Source organism: Triticum urartu, chromosome 2, assembly GCF_003073215.2.
Source record: "Triticum urartu cultivar G1812 chromosome 2, Tu2.1, whole genome shotgun sequence".
Taxonomy (NCBI): Eukaryota; Viridiplantae; Streptophyta; class Magnoliopsida; order Poales; family Poaceae; genus Triticum; species Triticum urartu.
In genome coordinates, this window is record NC_053023.1 from 596,797,832 (window position 1) to 596,815,913 (window position 18,082).

The 18,082-nt window shown below is 47.2% G+C and overlaps 1 protein-coding gene across 1 annotated transcript; it reads left to right on the top strand.

Moving 5' to 3' along the window:
- Positions 1 to 14,036: 14,036 nt before the first annotated feature.
- On the top strand, positions 14,037 to 17,592 carry LOC125539057 (E3 ubiquitin-protein ligase RMA1H1-like). The gene is made up of 2 exons (XM_048702420.1): positions 14,037 to 14,229; positions 16,478 to 17,592. The coding sequence occupies exon 2, from the start codon at positions 16,531 to 16,533 to the stop codon at positions 17,320 to 17,322; it is 792 nt and encodes a 263-aa protein (XP_048558377.1). The 5' UTR covers positions 14,037 to 14,229; positions 16,478 to 16,530; the 3' UTR covers positions 17,323 to 17,592.
- The last annotated feature ends 490 nt before the right edge of the window (positions 17,593 to 18,082 follow it).

Below are 18,082 nucleotides of genomic sequence, written 5' to 3' on the forward strand. Positions count from 1 at the left end.
AGCTGTTCGCGGTGCTTAAGACCGCAAAAGGTAGAAATCAAGAAGGAGCATCAAGTGTTGATGGTTTAATAAGACCACTGGTTTCAAGAAGGGAAAGGGCTAGAAGGGAAACTTCATGGATGGCAAATCAGTTGCCGCTCTAGTGAAGGAACCCAAGGTTGAACCCAAACCCGAGACTAAGTGCTTCTATTGTAAGGGGAACGGTCACTGGTAGCGGAATTACCCCAAAAGCATGGTAGATAAGAAGGCTGGCAACTTCAACAAAGTATATACGTGTTATTAATGTGTACCTCGCTAGTACTCCTGGTAGCACCTGGGTATTGGATACCGGTTCAGTTGCTATTACTGGTGACTTGAAGCAAAAGCTACGGACTAAACGGAGACTGGCTAAGGGCGAGGTGACGATGTGTGTTGGAAGTGTTTCCAAAGTTGATGAGATCACCATCGCACGCTCCATCTGCCTTCGGGATTAGTATTGAACCTAGATAAATGTTATCAGGTGTCTACGTTGAGCATGAATATGATTAGATCATGTTCATTGCAATATGGTCATTCATTTAAGTTAGAGAATAATGGTTATTTCGTTTACATGAATGATACCTTTCATGGTCATGCACCCTATGTGAATGGTTCATTGAATCTCGGTCGTGGTAATACACATGTTCACGCCAAAAGATGTAGAGTTAATAATGATAGTACCACTTTCTCGTGGCACTGCCGCTTAGGTCATATTGGCGTAAGATGCATGAAGAAACTCCATGTCAATGGATGTTTGGAGTCACTTGATTTTGAATCACTTGACACATGCGAGCCATGCCTCATGGGCAGGATGACTAAGACCCCGTTTTCAGGTACAATGAAACAGGCAAGTGACTTGTTGGAAATCATGCATGCTGATGCGTGTGATCCAATGAGAATTGAAGCGTGCGGTGGATATCGCTATTTTCTCATTTTCACTGGCGATTTGGGTAGATATAGGTATATCTACCTAATGAAGCACAAGTCTGAAACGTTTGAAAAGTTCAAGCGATTTCAGAGTGAAGTTAAGAATCATCATAACAAAGAAGATCATGTTCCTACGATCTGATCAAAAGGGGATTTTCCGAGTTATGAGTTTGACAAATCACTTAAGACATTGTGGAATTGTTTCACAGTTGAAGCCACCTGGAACACCACAGTTGTAATGGTGTGTCCGGACGTCGTAATCGAACCCTATGAGATATGGTGCGATCTATGATGTCTCTTACCAATCTACCATTTTCATTTTGAGGTTATGCATTAGAGACAGCTGCATTCACTTTAGATAGGACACCATCTAAGTCCGTTGAGACGATTTCGTATGAGCATTGGTTTGGCGAGAAACCAAAGTTGTCGTTTCTTAATGTTTGGGGCTGCGATGCTTAAGGCTTTAGCCGGAGAAGCTCGAACCCAAAGCGGACAAACACATCTTCATAGGATACCCAAAGGTGACAGTTGGGTATACCTTCTATCTCAGATCCGAGGGTAAATTGTTTGTCGCTAAGAACGGTTCCTTTCTCGAGAAGGAGTTTCTCTCGAAAGAATTGAGTGGGAGGAAGATAGAACTTGATGAGGTTGTCGAACCTTTATTTCAACCAGAGAATGATGCAACACAGAAAGATGTTTTCTGTGGCACCTACGTCTGTTGAATAGGAAGTTAATGATAGTGATCATGAAGCTTCGGATCAAGTTGCTATCGAACCTCGTAGGTCGACAAGGATATGTACTACTCCTAAGTGGTACGGTAATCCTGTCTTAGATATCATGTTGTTAGACAACAATGAACCTACGAGCTATGGAGAAGCGATGGTGGGCCCGTATTCCGACAAATGGTTAGAAGCCATGAAATCCGAAATAGGATCCATATATCAGAACAAAGTATGGACTTTGGTGGACTTGCCCGATGATCGGCAAGCCATTGAGATAAATGGATCTTTAAGAAGAAGACGGACGTGGGCGGTAATGTTGCCGTCTATGAAGCTCGACTTGTGGGAAAGAGTCTTTTCACAAGTTCAAGGAGTTGACTACGATGAGAATTTCTCACCCGTAGCGATGCTTAAGTCTGTCGAAATCATGATAGCATTAGCTGTATTTTTCGATTATGAAATCTTACAGATGGATGTCAAAACAAATTTTCTTACCAGTTTTCGTAAGAAAAGTTGTATGTGATACAATAAAAGGTTTTGTCGATCCTAAGGATGCTAAAAGGTATGCTGGCTCCAGCAATCCTTCTATGGACTAGAGCAAGCATCTCGGAATCGGAATATATGTTTTGATGGAGTGATCAAAGCTTTTAGGTTTATACAATGTTTGCTAGAAACTTGTATTTACAAGAAAGTGAGTGGGAGCACTACAATATTTTGGATAAGTATATGTGGATGACATATTATTGATCTGAAATAATGTAAAATTTCTGGAAAGCAAAAACGGTTGTTTGAAGAGTGATTTTCAAAGGAAGACCTGGATAAAGCTGCTTACATATTGGGCATCAAGATCTATAGAAATAGATCAAGGCGCCTGATGATACTTTCAAAGAACGCACACCTTGACATGTTTTTGAAAGAGTTCAAAATAGATCAGTCAAAGAAGGGGTTCTCACCTGAGTTGTAAGGTGTGAAGTTGAGTAAGACTCGAAGATTGACCACGGCAGAAGAAAGAGGAAGGACGAAGGTCGTCCCCTATGCTTTTGTCATAGGCTCTATACGGTATGCCATGCTGAGTACCGCACCAGATGTGTGACTTGCCACATGTCTGGCAAGAGGGTACAAAGGTGATCTAGGAGTAGATCACCAGATAGCGGTCAAAATTATCCTTAGAGGAATAAGGAAATGTTTCTCGGTTATGGAGGTGATAAAGAGTTCGACGTAAAGAGTTATGTCGATGCAAGCTTAACACCTATCCGGATAGCCCTGAGTAGAGATACCGGATACGTATAATGGAGCAACAATTTGGAATAGCTCCAAGTGGAACGTGGTAGCAGCATCTACGATATGACATAAAGTTTTGCGAAATACATAGGGATCTGAATATGGCAAGACCCGTTGACTACAACCTCTCTCACAAGCATAACATGATCAAACCCAGAACTCTTTGAGTGTTTATCACATAGTGATGTGAACTAGATCATTGAGTCTAGTAGACTCTTGGATGTTGGTCACATGGCGATGTGACCTGTGAGTGTTAACCACATGGCGATGTGAACTAGATTATTGACTCTAGTGCAAGTGGGAGACTGTTGGAAATATGCCCTAGAGGCAATAATAAATTAGTTATTATTATTATTATATTTCATTGTTCATGATAATCGTTTATTATCCATGCTAGAATTGTATTGATAGGAAACTCAGATACATGTGTGGATACATAGACAACACCATGTCCCTAGTAAGCCTCTAGTTGACTAGCTCGTTGATCAATATATGGTTACGGTTTCCTGACCATGGACATTGGATGTCGTTGATAACGGGATCACATTATTAGGAGAATGATGTGATGGACAAGACCCAATCCTAAGCCTAGCACAAAGATCGTGTAGTTCGTTTGCTAAAGCTTTTTTAATGTCAAGTATCATTTCCCTTAGACCATGAGATTGTGCAACTCCCGGATACCATAGGAGTGCTTTGGGTGTGCCAAACGTCACAACGTAACTGGGTGGCTATAAAGGTACACTACAGGTATCTCCAAAAGTGTCTGTTGGGTTGGCACGAATCGAGACTGGGATTTGTCACTCCGTGTAAACGGAGAGGTATCTCTGGGCCCACTCGGTAGGACATCATCATAATGTGCACAATGTGATCAAGGAGTTGACCACGGGATGATGTGTTACGGAACGAGTAAAGAGACTTGCCGGTAACGAGATTGAACAAGGTATCGGGATACCGACGATCGAATCTCGGGCAAGTATCGTACCGATGGACAAAGGGAATTGTATACGGGATTGATTGAATCCTTGACGTCGTGGTTCATCTGATGAGATTATCGTGGAGCATGTGGGAGCCAACATGGGTATCCAGATCCCGCTGTTGGTTATTGACCGGTGAGTTGTCTCGGCCATGTCTGCATGACTCCCGAGCCCGTAGGGTCTACACACTTAAGGTTCGATGACGCTAGGGTTATAGGGAAAGTATGTACGTGGTTACCAAATGTTGTTCGGAGTCCCGTATGAGATCCCAGACATCAGGAGGAGTTCCGGAATGGTCCGGAGGTAAAGATTTATATATGGGAAGTCCTGTTTTGGTCACCGGAAAAGTTTCGGGTGCTATCGGTAATGTACGGGGACCACCGGTAGGGTCCCGGGGGTCCACCAGGTGGGGCTACCTGCCCCAGAGGGTTGCGTGGGCCAAGTGTGAGAGGGGACCAGCCCCAGGTGGGCTGGTGCGCCCCCCCCCCACCAGGGCCCAAGGCGAAGAGAGAAGGGAAAAGGGGGAAACTCTAGGCTCAGATGGGCCTAAGGCCCACCTAGTGGTGCGCCCCCCTCTCTCCCCCTTGGCCGCCCCCCTAGATGGGATCTAGGGCTGGTCGCCACCCCTAGGGGTGGAAACCTAGGTGGGGGCTCAGCCCCTCCCCTCCCCCTATATATACTTGAGGTTTTGGGCTGCCATACACACGAGAACATCTCCTTCTTGGCGCAGCCCTACCCCTCTCCCTCCTCGTCTCTTGTGGTGCTTGGCGAAGCCCTGCTGGAGTACCACACTCCTCCTCCACCACCACGCCGTCGTGCTGCTGCTGGATGGAGTCTTCCCCAACCTCTCCTTCTCCCCTTGCTGGATCAAGGCATAGGAGACGTCACCGGGCTGTACGTGTGTTGAACACGGAGGTGCCGTCCGTTCGGCACTAGGATCTCCGGTGATTTGGATCACGACGAGTACGACTCCATCAACCCCGTTCACTTGAACACTTCCGCTTAGCGATCTACAAGGGTATGTAGATGCACTCTCCTTCCCTCGTTGCTAGATTACTCCATAGATTGATCTTGGTGATGCGTATAAAATTTTGAATTTCTGCTACGTTCCCCAACAGTTATTCCGGTTAGAATCAACATTGGGACCAAGAAGGAATGGTGCTGGTGAGAAGTATCACAATACCAAGAATTTTTAAGAGGTGGTGAAATTCTCATGACATTCCTGACATAAAAGATGGTAATACTCCAAGGTAAAGAAGATCAAATGCTTGATAACAAGGAACTCAAGGTATAACACAAAACACGAACAAGTTTGTGTTCGAGGGAAGGCAGTAAGGTGATCAATGATAACACAAATCATCGAGGGCAAGGATGATATTTCTCATCATGAATTCAATTGATATCCTGGAAGAGCTCGAAAGGCTGATGATGATATGACACATTAGTCGAGAGATTTCATGAAGATGTAACCGACCGGTGATGACATCAAGTCCCAGGAATGATGAAGCGAAAAGTTATTGGAACCAAGGGTATGACCCAAACTAGAAATCAAGCTTGTTGTTCAAGGCAAAATGATATGACGAGGAAAGCCGGCGTAAGCTTAGCTCATCGTAAAAAATTGTGCTTCGGAAAGAAGGACCAGATAGCACAGTTAAAAAGTTGCACGATAATGATATAGTCGATAAGGCTAGGAATGACTTGAAGGACTAAACTCATAAGCAACGAAAATTACTTTAAGAGTTATCATACCGGAATGTGGAATTGGTTCACATATCCGTGTTCTTGAGCGATTAACAACTCAAAACCCATGAAAAATTGGAATTGGTGAGAAATAATAGCTGATGAAGAACTCATAAGATGCAACACGGTTCTTAGATATTCTCGAGATACCAGAGGGTAATACTCGACAGTAGATCAAAGTAGAGGTTGGACTGGTGTATTGATTAGCAAAAGACAAGTGCTTTAACTTGTCTGAGAAATGGTATTAAGGAGAAAATATGGTCGGAACCATGATTGCAAAGGACCAAACATAGATACAGGACGAACTTATAACAAGGGGATCATTATCATTTATAAGAAGCTTCGATGATAAGTTCCACATCGAGTCCATGGGCATGAACACAGGGGCTCAAGGTCGACTCCCACTTCTTCAATGCATAACCTTTCATTTTACTTCCCGCTTTTGATGAGGTTGTAGTGTAGAAGTTTTATCTGGCGAAATAACAGAAGAGTATGACTCGTGAAAACTTTCGGGTTCATACGGTTTGGGGGAAGGCATAGGTTCAACCCATCGAGGCATCTTAGGAGCATATACCACAATTTCAGGAATAAATATCACAAGCTCGATAGTAGAGCATGTTGGAGAAAGCAGAGGATACAATTTACCAAAGGCATTATGTATCCGAGGAAAGGCTCACAAGCTTATAGAATATGAAGGACGCTGTCGGATAAAATCCAACAAAGGATTTGGTGGTCCACAAGGGATCTGATGTGAGCATCGGTACTCAACCAGAGGAAGAAGGAATGCAAGGAGATCAGTTTATAGAAACAATCGACTAACTCAAAGTTCAAATGCAAAGGAATTATCAATTCCAAGACAAGAGATCAGAAGCAATGCTCTGATTAGGGATGGATAAATTGAATAGCCTTAGGGGTACAATCGATGGCAAAATTTAATTGGTTGAGATCCAACTCATGTTTAAAATGATGTTTGAGCCAGAAGGACAAAACGAAGGATCTGATTAAGGAATGCGAGCATTCGCAACATATTGATTCAACAAACTCAAACTGATAATGACTAAGGATGCCAATAAGATTACCGGACTTATGAGGTTAATCACAATGCAAGCAAACAAGAATTTCAAGAGCAATATGTTGTCGAGGATTTTCGGGGATCGAATAGTATTTCAAAGACTTTTGTGAAATACATGAATCAATCGGGGATGAGCGGATACTCGATAAGTGTGAGAAATTATCCGTAAGGGTATGTCTGTGGCAAAGAGCTGCAAAGCGGTGGGCACAAAGGATTCTCGAATTATCGAAGAATTTTCCAGGGTATCAAGTAGTAACAGGGGAAACTAGGAACAAAGGTAAGAACGAAAAGTGTAAGCAGTTATCCATAAGGATTTATCGGTGGTCGGGAATAGCAAAAGTGGTGGGCACAGGGTCTCGAGAGAATAATGGGGAGTATCTTCGGAATCTTATGGTGAAGCAGGCCATCATCTGGAATGAAGGGGCTCTTCGGGAGAAAGTATTTATGAGAACCTAGAGTTAGAGTTAGCAAAATCATTTAACCCAAATAGAAGAGAGACCAGAGTCCCAGAGTATAGACGAGGAGTAAAAGATCCTAATACCACCCAAATGGCAACATGGGCCCGTAAGGCACACAACCATGTTAGTAAAAGTTTTTCAGTGACTAGACTCAACTTCGGCAAAGGAGTTTGGAAGGGGGATTCCTACAGGCAGTCGGCTCTGATACCAACTTGTGACGCCCCCGATTTGACCGTACACTAATCATGCACGCAACTGCGTACGATCAAGATCAAGGACTCACGGGAAGATATCACAACACAACTCTAGACACAAATTAAAATAATACAAGCTTTACATTACAAGCCAGGGGCCTCGAGGGCTCGAATACATAAGCTCGAAGACACAAGAGTCAGCGAAAGCAATAATATCTGAGTACAGACATAAGTTAAACAAGTTTGCCTTAAGAAGGCTAGCACAAACTGGGATACAGATCGAAAGAGGCGCATGCCTCCTGCCTGGGATCCTCATAAACTACTCCTGGTCATCGTCAGCGGGCTGCACGTAGTAGTAGGCACCTCCCGAGTAGTAGTAGTCGTCATCGACAATGGCGTCTGGCTCCTGGGCTCCATCGTCTGGTCACAACAATCGAGTATAGAAAATGGGGAAAAGGGGGAGCAAAGCAACCGTGAGTACTCATCCAAAGTACTCGCAAGCAAGGAGCTACACTACGTATTTATGCATTGGTATCAAATGGAAAAGGGGGTATCATATGTGGATTGAACTGCAGAATGCCGGAATAAGAGGGGGATAGCTAGTCCCTTCGAAGACTACGCTTCTGGCAACCTCCATCTTGCAGCAGAAGAAGAGAGTAGATGGTAAGTTCACCAAGTAACATCACATAGCATAATCCTAACCGATGATCCTCCCCTCGTCGCCCTATGAGAGAGCGATCGCCGGTTGTATCTGGCACTTGGAAGGGTGTGTTTTATTAAGTATGCGGTTCTAGTTGTCATAAGGTCAAGGTACAACTCCAAGTCGTCCTGTTACCGAAGATCACGTCTATTCGAATAGATTAACTTCCCTGCAGGGGTGCACCACATTTCCCAACACACTCGATCCCCTTTGTCCGGACACACTTGTCTGGGTCATGCCCGGCCTCGGAAGATCAACACGTCGCAGCCCTACCTAGGCACAACAGAGAGGTCAGCACGCCGGTCTAAATCCTATGGCGCAGGGGTCTAGGCCCATCGCCCATTGCACACCTGCACGTTGCATACGCGGCCGGTGAGCAGATCTAGCCTCCCTTATACAAGAGCAGGCATTCCAGTCCAACCCGGCAGGCGCCGCTCAGTCGCTAACGTCACGAAGGCTTCAGCTGATACCACGACGTCGAGTGCCCATAACTGTTCCCGCGTAGTTGGTTAGTGCGTATAGGCTAGTAGCCAGACTCAGATCAAATACCTAGATCTTGTTAAGCGTGTTATTTTGAAGTAACCGCAAACGCCGACCAGGTCCAGGCCCACCTCTCTCCTAGGTGGTCTCCGCCTGCCCTGTCGCTCCGCCTCAAAGTATCAGTCGGGGGCCGTCGGGAACCCAGGCCCACCACTACCTGGGTGGAACCACCTGCCCCTTCAGCCCCCACATCGGAATCACTTGCGAGTACTCTATGAGCCGACCCGACTTTAGTCACCACATGTATCACATATAAGGTATATAAGTATATACCCGTGATCACCTCCCAAATGATCACGGCCCGATAGTATAGCATGGCAGACGGACAAGAATGTAGGGCCACTGATGGAATACTAGCATCCTATACTAAGCATTTAGGATTGCAGGTAAAGGTAACAACAGATGTAGCAACAATGGACTATGCATTGGAATAGGATTAACGGAAAGCAGTAACATGCTACACTACTCTAATGCAAGCAGTATAGAGGAGAGTAGGCGATATCTGGTGATCAAGGGGGGGGGGGCTTGCATGGTTGCTCTGGAAAGAGAGAGGGGTCGTCAACACCGTAGTCGTACTGGGTAGCAGCAGCGTCGGTCTCGGTGTCTAGCGAGAGAAGAGGGGGAAGAAACAATAAATATTAAGCAAACAGATGCATAGCGATGCATGACATGACAAGTAGCGGTGCTAGGGGTGCCCTAACGCGGTATGAGATGGTACCGGTGAAGGGGGGAAACATCCGGGAAAATATCCCCCGTGTTTTGCGTTTTCGAACAGATGAACCAGAGGGGGAAAGTTACGTGTTCGCTATGCTAGGGATGCGTGGCGGATGAACGGGCTACGTATCCGGATTCGTCTCGTCGTTCTAAGAAACTTTCATGTACACGGTTTTTCCATTCGAGCTACGGTTTGTTTTATATTAATTTTAAAAAATTTAAATCATTTTTAGGATTTATTTAATTATTTTAAATCAACATTATCCAGAACAGTGCACGCTGACGTCAGCATGACGTCAGCAGTCAACGTTGACTGTTGACCTGGTCAACCTGACAGGTGGGTCCCACGTGTCAGCGACACATTTTAATTAACCTAACCAGGATTAATTGGGGGTGGGCCCCACTAGTACGTGACTACGCCCTCCGGTCCTTTTTACTCTGCATATTAGAATTCTCTGAAGTCAAACTTCACAAAGTTTGACCGTATTTATATGAAAAAATATCAACATCTGTCATTGCTAAAGTTATATAATATGAAACTTTAAGTCATGACACATCTAGTGGTATTGATTTTAGATTGTGAATGTTGACACTTTTTTCTACAAAGATGGTCAAACTTTACAAGGCTTGACTTTAGTCAAATCTTATATGCGAACTAAAAAGGACCGGAGGGAGTACTTAATTAGTTAAGTAGCTAATTAGGTAACTAATATTTAATTAGTTTAATTAAACATGATTAATTAATTAATTGTTTTTATTATTATACATTTTTAATTCTTTTTTTTAAATCGTTCCAGGGGCGTGGGGCCCCCTTGTCATAGGCCCCAGGGGGGCTAATCGGGTGCTGGGCTTGCGGTTCTGGGCGCATGCACCCGGGCGCGGTTACGGGCGCCGGGCGTGCAGGCCTGAGGCCACCAGGGGGCGCCGACCTCGACGGCGGCCGGAGCAGTTCGACGAAACGGCGGCGAGGACGGGCTGTGGGGGCACCGGAAGCAGCATGCAAGCGGCGGTGCGGACCGGTAGGCAGAGCGGGGGCGACAGGGAGCAGCGGAGAGGTAGGAGCGAGGGCCGGAGACGTCGCAGCAGCGACTGTGGCTTGGTGGGAGCTGCGACAGGGGAGCGTAGGGCAGGGGCAGAATCGGCTGGCGGAGGCGGGCTCGAGCAGGACAAAGGCGGTGCGCGCGTGCGACTGGGGAGGAGTACAGGGACACAACGCGGGCGCGGCGAAGCTGCGGGCGAGCAGCGCAGCGGCAGAGGAGGCAGGCAGACGCGGGTGGCAGGGGCGCGGCAGGAGTGAGCAGCTGACTGGGCGGGGCGAGCGCCGGACGCAGCAGTGGCCAGCGAAGCCGCGGGAAGGAGGCCGCGGGCGCGCGAGGGAGAGAGGAGGAGAGGGGTGCTCACAGGGACCGTAGGGTTTTGGTAGTGGGCTCGGGGTGGCCGGTGGGGCAGTGAGATGAGGAGGACGGTGGCGAACGGCGCGGCGCCGGCGGCGTTCGCCGAGGTCGACGCAGAGGCGAGGGCGTCGCGGCGAGAGGGCCTCCGGGAAGGAGGGAGACAACGTCGAGCAATGGAAGCACCGGCTCGGGCGGGGATGCCCGGCGTGGAGTTGGGGACGCCCCCGGCGACGGCGGTTGGCGTTGGGGCGCCGGGTTCGGCCCGATCCAAATCGGATTAGGAGGGGAGAGGAGTGGGGAGTTAGGGGGAATCGTGCGGGGGAAGTGGGGGGCGACGGTCTAGGGTTTCAGGGTCCAGGGGGATATGGTCGCGGTTGGGCCGGCCCGTTCGGACGACGGAGGCCAGCTGGGCCACTTGGCCCAGCAGGGGGTTCTTCCCTCTTCTTTTGGTTCTTTTCATTTTATTTATTTATTTTCTGTTTTATTTCATTTTAATGTATTTAGGCATTTTTTTTGAAAAGGTGTTTTCCGCACTATAATTACCTAGGCGTTTAACTGCACACTTCGAACATTTTGTTTCAATGTTTGAAAACTTTTATCGTTAGCCTGATTTTGAATTTTTGAATTCGAACCGGTTTCAATCTAACGTGAGTTTACCAACAGTAATCGAGGTGATGTGGCAACATTAGCGAGGTTCACTGTAGCTTAAATATCCGGGGGTGTCACAGGTCTTAGGACCTATGCGTAGACATCCTCCTGATACCAGCGCGACCAACTTCTCAAGATATGGTTGGCCGAGTCCGGGCGCATTGTCTGTGCCCTCATCGACAAGGGCAAGGGCAATGGCGGGCTGCGTGGCCCGCAATCCTTGCCAAACCATCGCCGCAATCCGGACTTGGTAGATTGTATGCACGAGGTGGAGGAGCTTCGCCGTGAGTGCGCATCGACAGCTAATCAGGGTTGCTGCAATCCCTGGGAGGTCATTCGTCGCTGGAAGGACAACGATCACGACGACCTCAGAGGCCATGCATACGAGGTCATCGTCTAGTACCTTGAGTATTTTAGTTAAACTTATTAAATAGCATCCGGGTCGCATGTAATATGTAACTTGCTTAAATTTGTCTGGTTTTCATTAATTTCGTTCGTTCATGAATCGTCTGTTTGAATGTAGGCCGACATTTGATGCATAGGGTTAGAGGACCGCCCCTATCCGTTGTTTGTGGACACGCCGAATCTTTAGTATTTCCATTTTAATGCAGGGAAACACTTACCATCACCCGACCGATCACAGCGGCTGCGTCCGCCACCTCCCCTGCATGACACGCGTCCAAGTGAGGTCTCGCATACGATCCTTTGCTGGACTTGATTCTGCAACAGGTGCTATGATTTCGAAACATATGTAGTGTTGCGATGCTCTACGACGGGTCTACGTTTTGCAACAAAACTTGGGTTGCGATTTTTTCTACAACAGGGCTTCAGTTACAAAAAAAAATTGCAACAAAACATCAGTTGCAAAAATATTCCGCAACAAGACATGTGTGGCAAAAACAATTCCGCAACATGACATATGTTGCTATAGTTGAGGTGCGTTCAGCTGCTTGATACGGTAAATCTAACAGCTTGTGACCCGACTGATCTTTTAAAAAGATCAGCCGACGCCGACGGACACGTAACATGCCCCATTTTAATGCATGCTCGTTGAAGATGTTCTTAGACTAGTCACAATGGGGAGTAACTTAGAGCATCTCTAACAGACCCCATAAAATCCCAACCCACATAAATGTTTTGTAGTTCGTGAAAAAGTGCATATGCAGGACGACGCGGACGAGGTGAGACTCAGACCTCGTATATCAACCCGTAAAAAGAATATTCTCCGAATATACCTTTTTCTCTTTCTCTTCTCACGCCAATTTGAAATCAACCGGCGACCAACGTGCGGATGAGGAGGACACCGCCAGAGTGGAGGCCGGTGGACGAACAGATGAGAGAGACGCGGGACGACCATGACGCGCGAGCGGAGGCCAGGGCGGCGTGGCCGGACTCAGCTAGCTAGCTAACTCGGCCGTAGCTAGCTAGCTAGCTCGAATCGATTCAGCTAGCGTGGCCGTCTAGCTAGCTTGCTCGCATCCAGCGGGCGGGTGAACTTCATGGCGTTGGCGGGAGTAAAGATTCCTTAACCATCAACTTTGACCGGTATGCAGGGCCCTAGTAAAGTTGCCCTCAAAACTATAGATATGAGGGTTTTAGGCTCGCGTTTATAGGGCCCCTTAAAAAAATTTAAGAGTCGGACGATTTTAAGGGGTCTTTTCGGACTCGTTTTTTTGACTCGAACTGTAAAAAACGGTTATTTAACGGGTTTGACCACTTATACGGGGTCTGCTAGAGATGCTCTTAGAGTAGTAACATGCATATGTTACTAGTCTATGTTACTATCTATATAATGAGTAGTAACATATGTGTTGTGTCATGCATTACCTCATTTATTATATTGTAGACTCATCTTTTCTTAATATGTGTGATGTTACAGTAACTAGCTATGTTATCACATGCCTCTTTTTCTTCATTAATTACATGCCACATTATCTATTTTGTCTAGATAAATGCGATGTTAACGTCTATATTACTCTCAGTGTGGATAATCTTAGGTGCGGGCTAATATTTCGCAGAAACAACCTACATGGTGGTTCTAGTTCTAGGGATGCAAAATTGGAGCCTTGAAGGTACTTTCAGACTCTCCTTAATTCAAATAAATGAACTAAATCCCTTCGACCGTCATTTCTCCTTGATTCAACTGAATAAACTAAATCCCTTTTACCCTCTTTTCGCCTTAATTCAACTAAATAAACCAAATTACCGGGCACCATAAATAATTGTTCCAAAATTTCATGCCTAGCTCTCTTCCGTCCAGAAGAACCAGGTATCTAGGTTTCTTTTACAGGGACACCATGTCTTGCCTAGCCTTTTTCTTTCATTTTTTTGAAACTCTACCATGTCTTAGCTACTGTAGCCGATCAAACAGCCAGCGGAATCTCGAAGCCATATCCTTTTTCCGTTGCTCGCTCGCTCGCACCGATGCCGCCGTCCTCGGCTCTTATCCCGGCAAAACAAATTCAACCGGAAGCTTCGCACCGAAAGCAACGTCGGAGACCCTCCGCGCCGTCCGATGGAGGCGACGGACGGCGCGCGCCGTCCCGCGCCCCCGCGGGCTGATCACGGCCGTCCGCTCATGATCGGACGGCCAACTTCCCCTCTGCCCCCGTCGGTCTCCGGCTCTATATAATTTTCTCTAGCCCCCTCCGCAAGTGACGTGACGTCGACACCCAATCTCATCCCACCTCCCACCTCCTTCTTAACCTCCCTCATCTTCTTCCTCCGCCCGCCCCCCACCCCCCGCAGCCCGCACCGCAGCGACGCAATCTCGCCGATCGGTCCTCGCCCCCCTCGCTCGATCCTCGGAGGCGGCGGCGCGCGCGCGTGCGGATTGGATTCCCTTCCGAGGTCGGTTCAAATCAAGCTCCTTGTTTCTCCGTCCTGCTGTTGTTGTTGTGATTTTTTTGGGCGGTGTAGATTGCGTCCTCTGCCTGATTCTAGCACCGTTGTGCGCCGCGGGATTGTTTCTCGTGGTGGATTCTCGGATGCTGCAATTGAGCTGGGTTGGCTCCGTGGCTCGCGTGTGTCTAGCTTCGCCGCCGCCGCCTTGGCACCAGCTGCCCGGCGGTGCTTCTCCAGGAAGAAGCTCTCGCGATGTTTTAGCCACCCGCCCCCCCCCCCTCTCTGTCAAATTAGCCGTGGTGATGCCCTGTTTCTCTAGGGAAAGGATTTATCTTGTTCATTTCCTCTGTGAAATCAGGGGGCGCAATCCTTCCGACCGTATCGCCGTGTTTACGAATTCAGGGATGCGAAACTCGTTTTCCTCGTATTGACTCCGGGGACATTTTATGCCTGCTCCTCCATGCTCCGTTGCTTTTGCCTACCGAAGCTAGATATTTTGGGGGCAAACTCCTCTCTCTTGCATTGAGATTGGATACAGCGGTAGAGCCTAGTAATATCTTACTTGGAGTGGAGGAAAAGAAATCCTGTGGGCATGTTCAGTAGAATGCTCAATGCCCATTGAATTGCCAAACCGTGTTTGGTTGTACAATATTGCATTATATGCAGCATCAATTCACAGCGCGCATAATAATTGTAGTGGTAGACAGCACAATTAAACGCAGCAGATCTGTGTGCTTGGAAGCTTGTCTCTGAAGGATCACATCGGTTTCAGTTACTCTGTTGGCTAGTATCCGTTCTTGCTGTGGTATAGGAAAAAGTTGTGCTCTGGGTTTGATATGTGCGTGACTTATATGTAATTAAGGATGCGTGTTTAAATTAGGAAGGCATTACCGAAGTCCACTTGTGTATATTAATATAAGTAAGTATATAAAATTAGTAGTACTTGCACACATGGGGCCATGGTGGTTGGGATATTTCCACTGACGCTGCTGGGCAATTAATCCCCTGTTTCCCGATCCTAACACAGTAGGGCGCCATTATCTCTTGGCTAATATTCTTTTTTGTGGTCACTAGATATGTTAAATGATGATCCTTTTGGTCTACTTGGCCCCCTCGAATATGCCAAGCCATTTAGCTAATCCGTCGTTGTTGCGGTGCACATCACGATCCCCACCTGTTGTTGTTTTTCAATGATTCAATCGTGAGAGGAACCCCACAACCACATAGAAAGATCAACGTGCTACGGAAGCTTATGCCGAAGATTGGGACGGGGCATCTCCGCCTCTCCACCCGCTCCTCCTTGGTTTAGTCAAATCGGCTTGTTTGGTCTTCCATGGCTAATAGCGCCGAATATTCAATTACAGTAGCTGGGATCAGCTTTAATCTTCTGGCCAGCACCTGCAAACGTTGGCTTAGTCAAACTATGCAAAACCACGGATGCATATTATAGAATGCAAACTGTGTTCCATGCCTTTCTTCCGGAGGTAACTCTAAGCCGCCATTCATGGCTCTTGCCTTGAGCATGGGGGCAGTCGAATACTGCGGCGTGACACGATGGGCATAAGCTAGTGGTTTCATTTTCCCTGGTGATTCAGGTTTCCCAGGAAGATATGCTAGGATGGCATGTCAGTACAACCTAAAGTGGCTTAGGGTTAGGAATAACAAAGAGGATAAAGACAGAATGCAGCATCTGTAGCCCTTGTACTAATTATTACTAAAGAAATCAGAGCATCCACAGCTATTGACTCAGCCTGCTGAGAAAGATGGTGGGTTCTTCAGTGGGGAGTCCTCAGTCCATTGCTTGCGAAAAGGGTAATTGGAGTGCTTATAGTTACTCTCTGGCACATCGACATGGAATCCATGGGCTTTACCTAACATCCGCTCCACTTTTCACACTTGTTAATGTGAGTGGATAGACTCCTCAGGACAGGATGATGTGGCGTGGGCCTTGATGCTGCCTGTTATCTGAACCCCCTTTGTTGTTTAGCAGGCAGCCGTGTCTGTACACCCCCTCTCCCTCGAATTTTAGGATATATACTAAGCACTACATGGCTGCTTGCTGTGTGCCTTCCAACTCTTCTTTCTTGGTGTTTATCTAGTCCTTAAACACATGGTTATAGGTGTGTTCACACGTTATCAACATTTTAAACGCCTTGACAGCTTCATGATTAGTCCCACTTTTCTGACTTCTCCTTTCTATTACATGTGTTCCTACTGTCTACTGACCTCTCGTTCTATTTCTATTTGATTGCAGTACCGTGAGTTCTTCGACCAGAATTGTTTGCGACAGATAGCATCCTGATTGTTATGGAAGGTGGGGGAATGGACCAGGTTTGCATGGCTGCCATGACAAACCAACCTCCAGTGTCCGATAACAAGCCAATGAAGAACATCAGTGGGGAGATGCCTGCAGCCGCGACCGCTGGAAGCGGCTCCTTTGACTGCAACATCTGCCTCGACTTCGCTGCAGACCCAGTTGTTACTCTCTGTGGCCATCTCTACTGCTGGCCCTGCATCTATGAGTGGCTGCGCCCATCGGTGGTATCAGCTTCTGGTGCCAACAGCACTTCAGCAAGGCAGCAGTGCCCTGTGTGCAAGGCCGCACTATCTGCTGACAGCCTCGTGCCGCTCTATGGCCGTGGTGGTAGCTCGAAGAAATCACTGGATGGCATGGCCATTCCTCGACGGCCAACGGTGCATCGGGAGAATGTTGCGCACCAGCACGCACAAAGCAGCATCGATGATGACCGGCACCATCACAACGTGGAGCCCAGCCCTCCGCTCCGGCCACTGCGGCATGCGCACCACCACCATCCTGGTGCCACTGAATTCGACTTTGTCTACCCTCCTTCGCCAATGGGGCGTGGCCTGATCCACTCGACGGCCGGAGGGGTGCTTGGAGGGATGGCAGAGGCAGTGCTTCCGTGGGCGTTCCGCGGCCAGGTGCCGCCGAGCATGTACTACACAAGCCCCTACGCTGTCGCGGACCACACCTTGGGTCCCCGGCTGAGGAGGCAGCAGATGGAGGTGGAGAGGTCCCTGCACCAGATCTGGTTCTTCCTTTTCGTGTTTGTGGTCTTGTGTCTGCTCTTGTTCTGAAGCAGGGTGAGAAACTCTTGTTCTGAACTGAAGAGGCGGTATACGGCTTGTGTATATATTGGAAGGCGTGATATACTGCCTCTCGAGGAAAAAGAAGGCAAGATACTAATGAATGGGTGTCACTTATATAGTGATGAAGAGAGCGTAAGGAATGGTTAATGCTCTTAACGGTCTCTATCGATAAGCATGCGTCTAAATCATGCTGATATATAGAGTTGTAATATGAAAGACTTGGAGGTGAAATGCAAATTTCATTCTTGTCTTGCCTCAGTACCAGGAACTCCATTACCTGAACCATGCAGATGGCCTGTTTTGGTTTGCCTGCATCTGTCACTACCAAGTAATGCAAAATTTCCTCAGTCTGGGTTTTATTTCCAGAATCTGCATTGTTTTTGCATTGGTTGGTGGTTTGCTGCTACTGGATTTACGTTTACGAATCTCCCCATTCGTTGTTTGTGCAATGAATGTGTTGACATTTACGTACATTTTCAAAACATCTCAAAATGCACATTGTAGATTTGCAAATTGAATGACACGAAGAATATTGCGCATCAGAAAAGAATTTTCTTTTTATGTTGAGACATTTCAATTAGTAGCCGTGCCCTACTTTTATCGACAAGTGTTTGCCCAACTGCATCTTTCTGCACGGTGCAAGGAGAAGTCATGTGCATCGTAGTAGATACCACCTTCCATGTGCTCGGCGGTGTACTGAACTATACTGATTATATGTGTTCAAAAGAGGAACTATACTGGTTATGTT

Coding starts and splice junctions, on each gene's coding strand:
- LOC125539057 (XM_048702420.1), top strand. CDS start 16,531: ATGGAAGGTGGGGGAATGGACCAGGTTTGCATGGCTGCCATGACAAAC.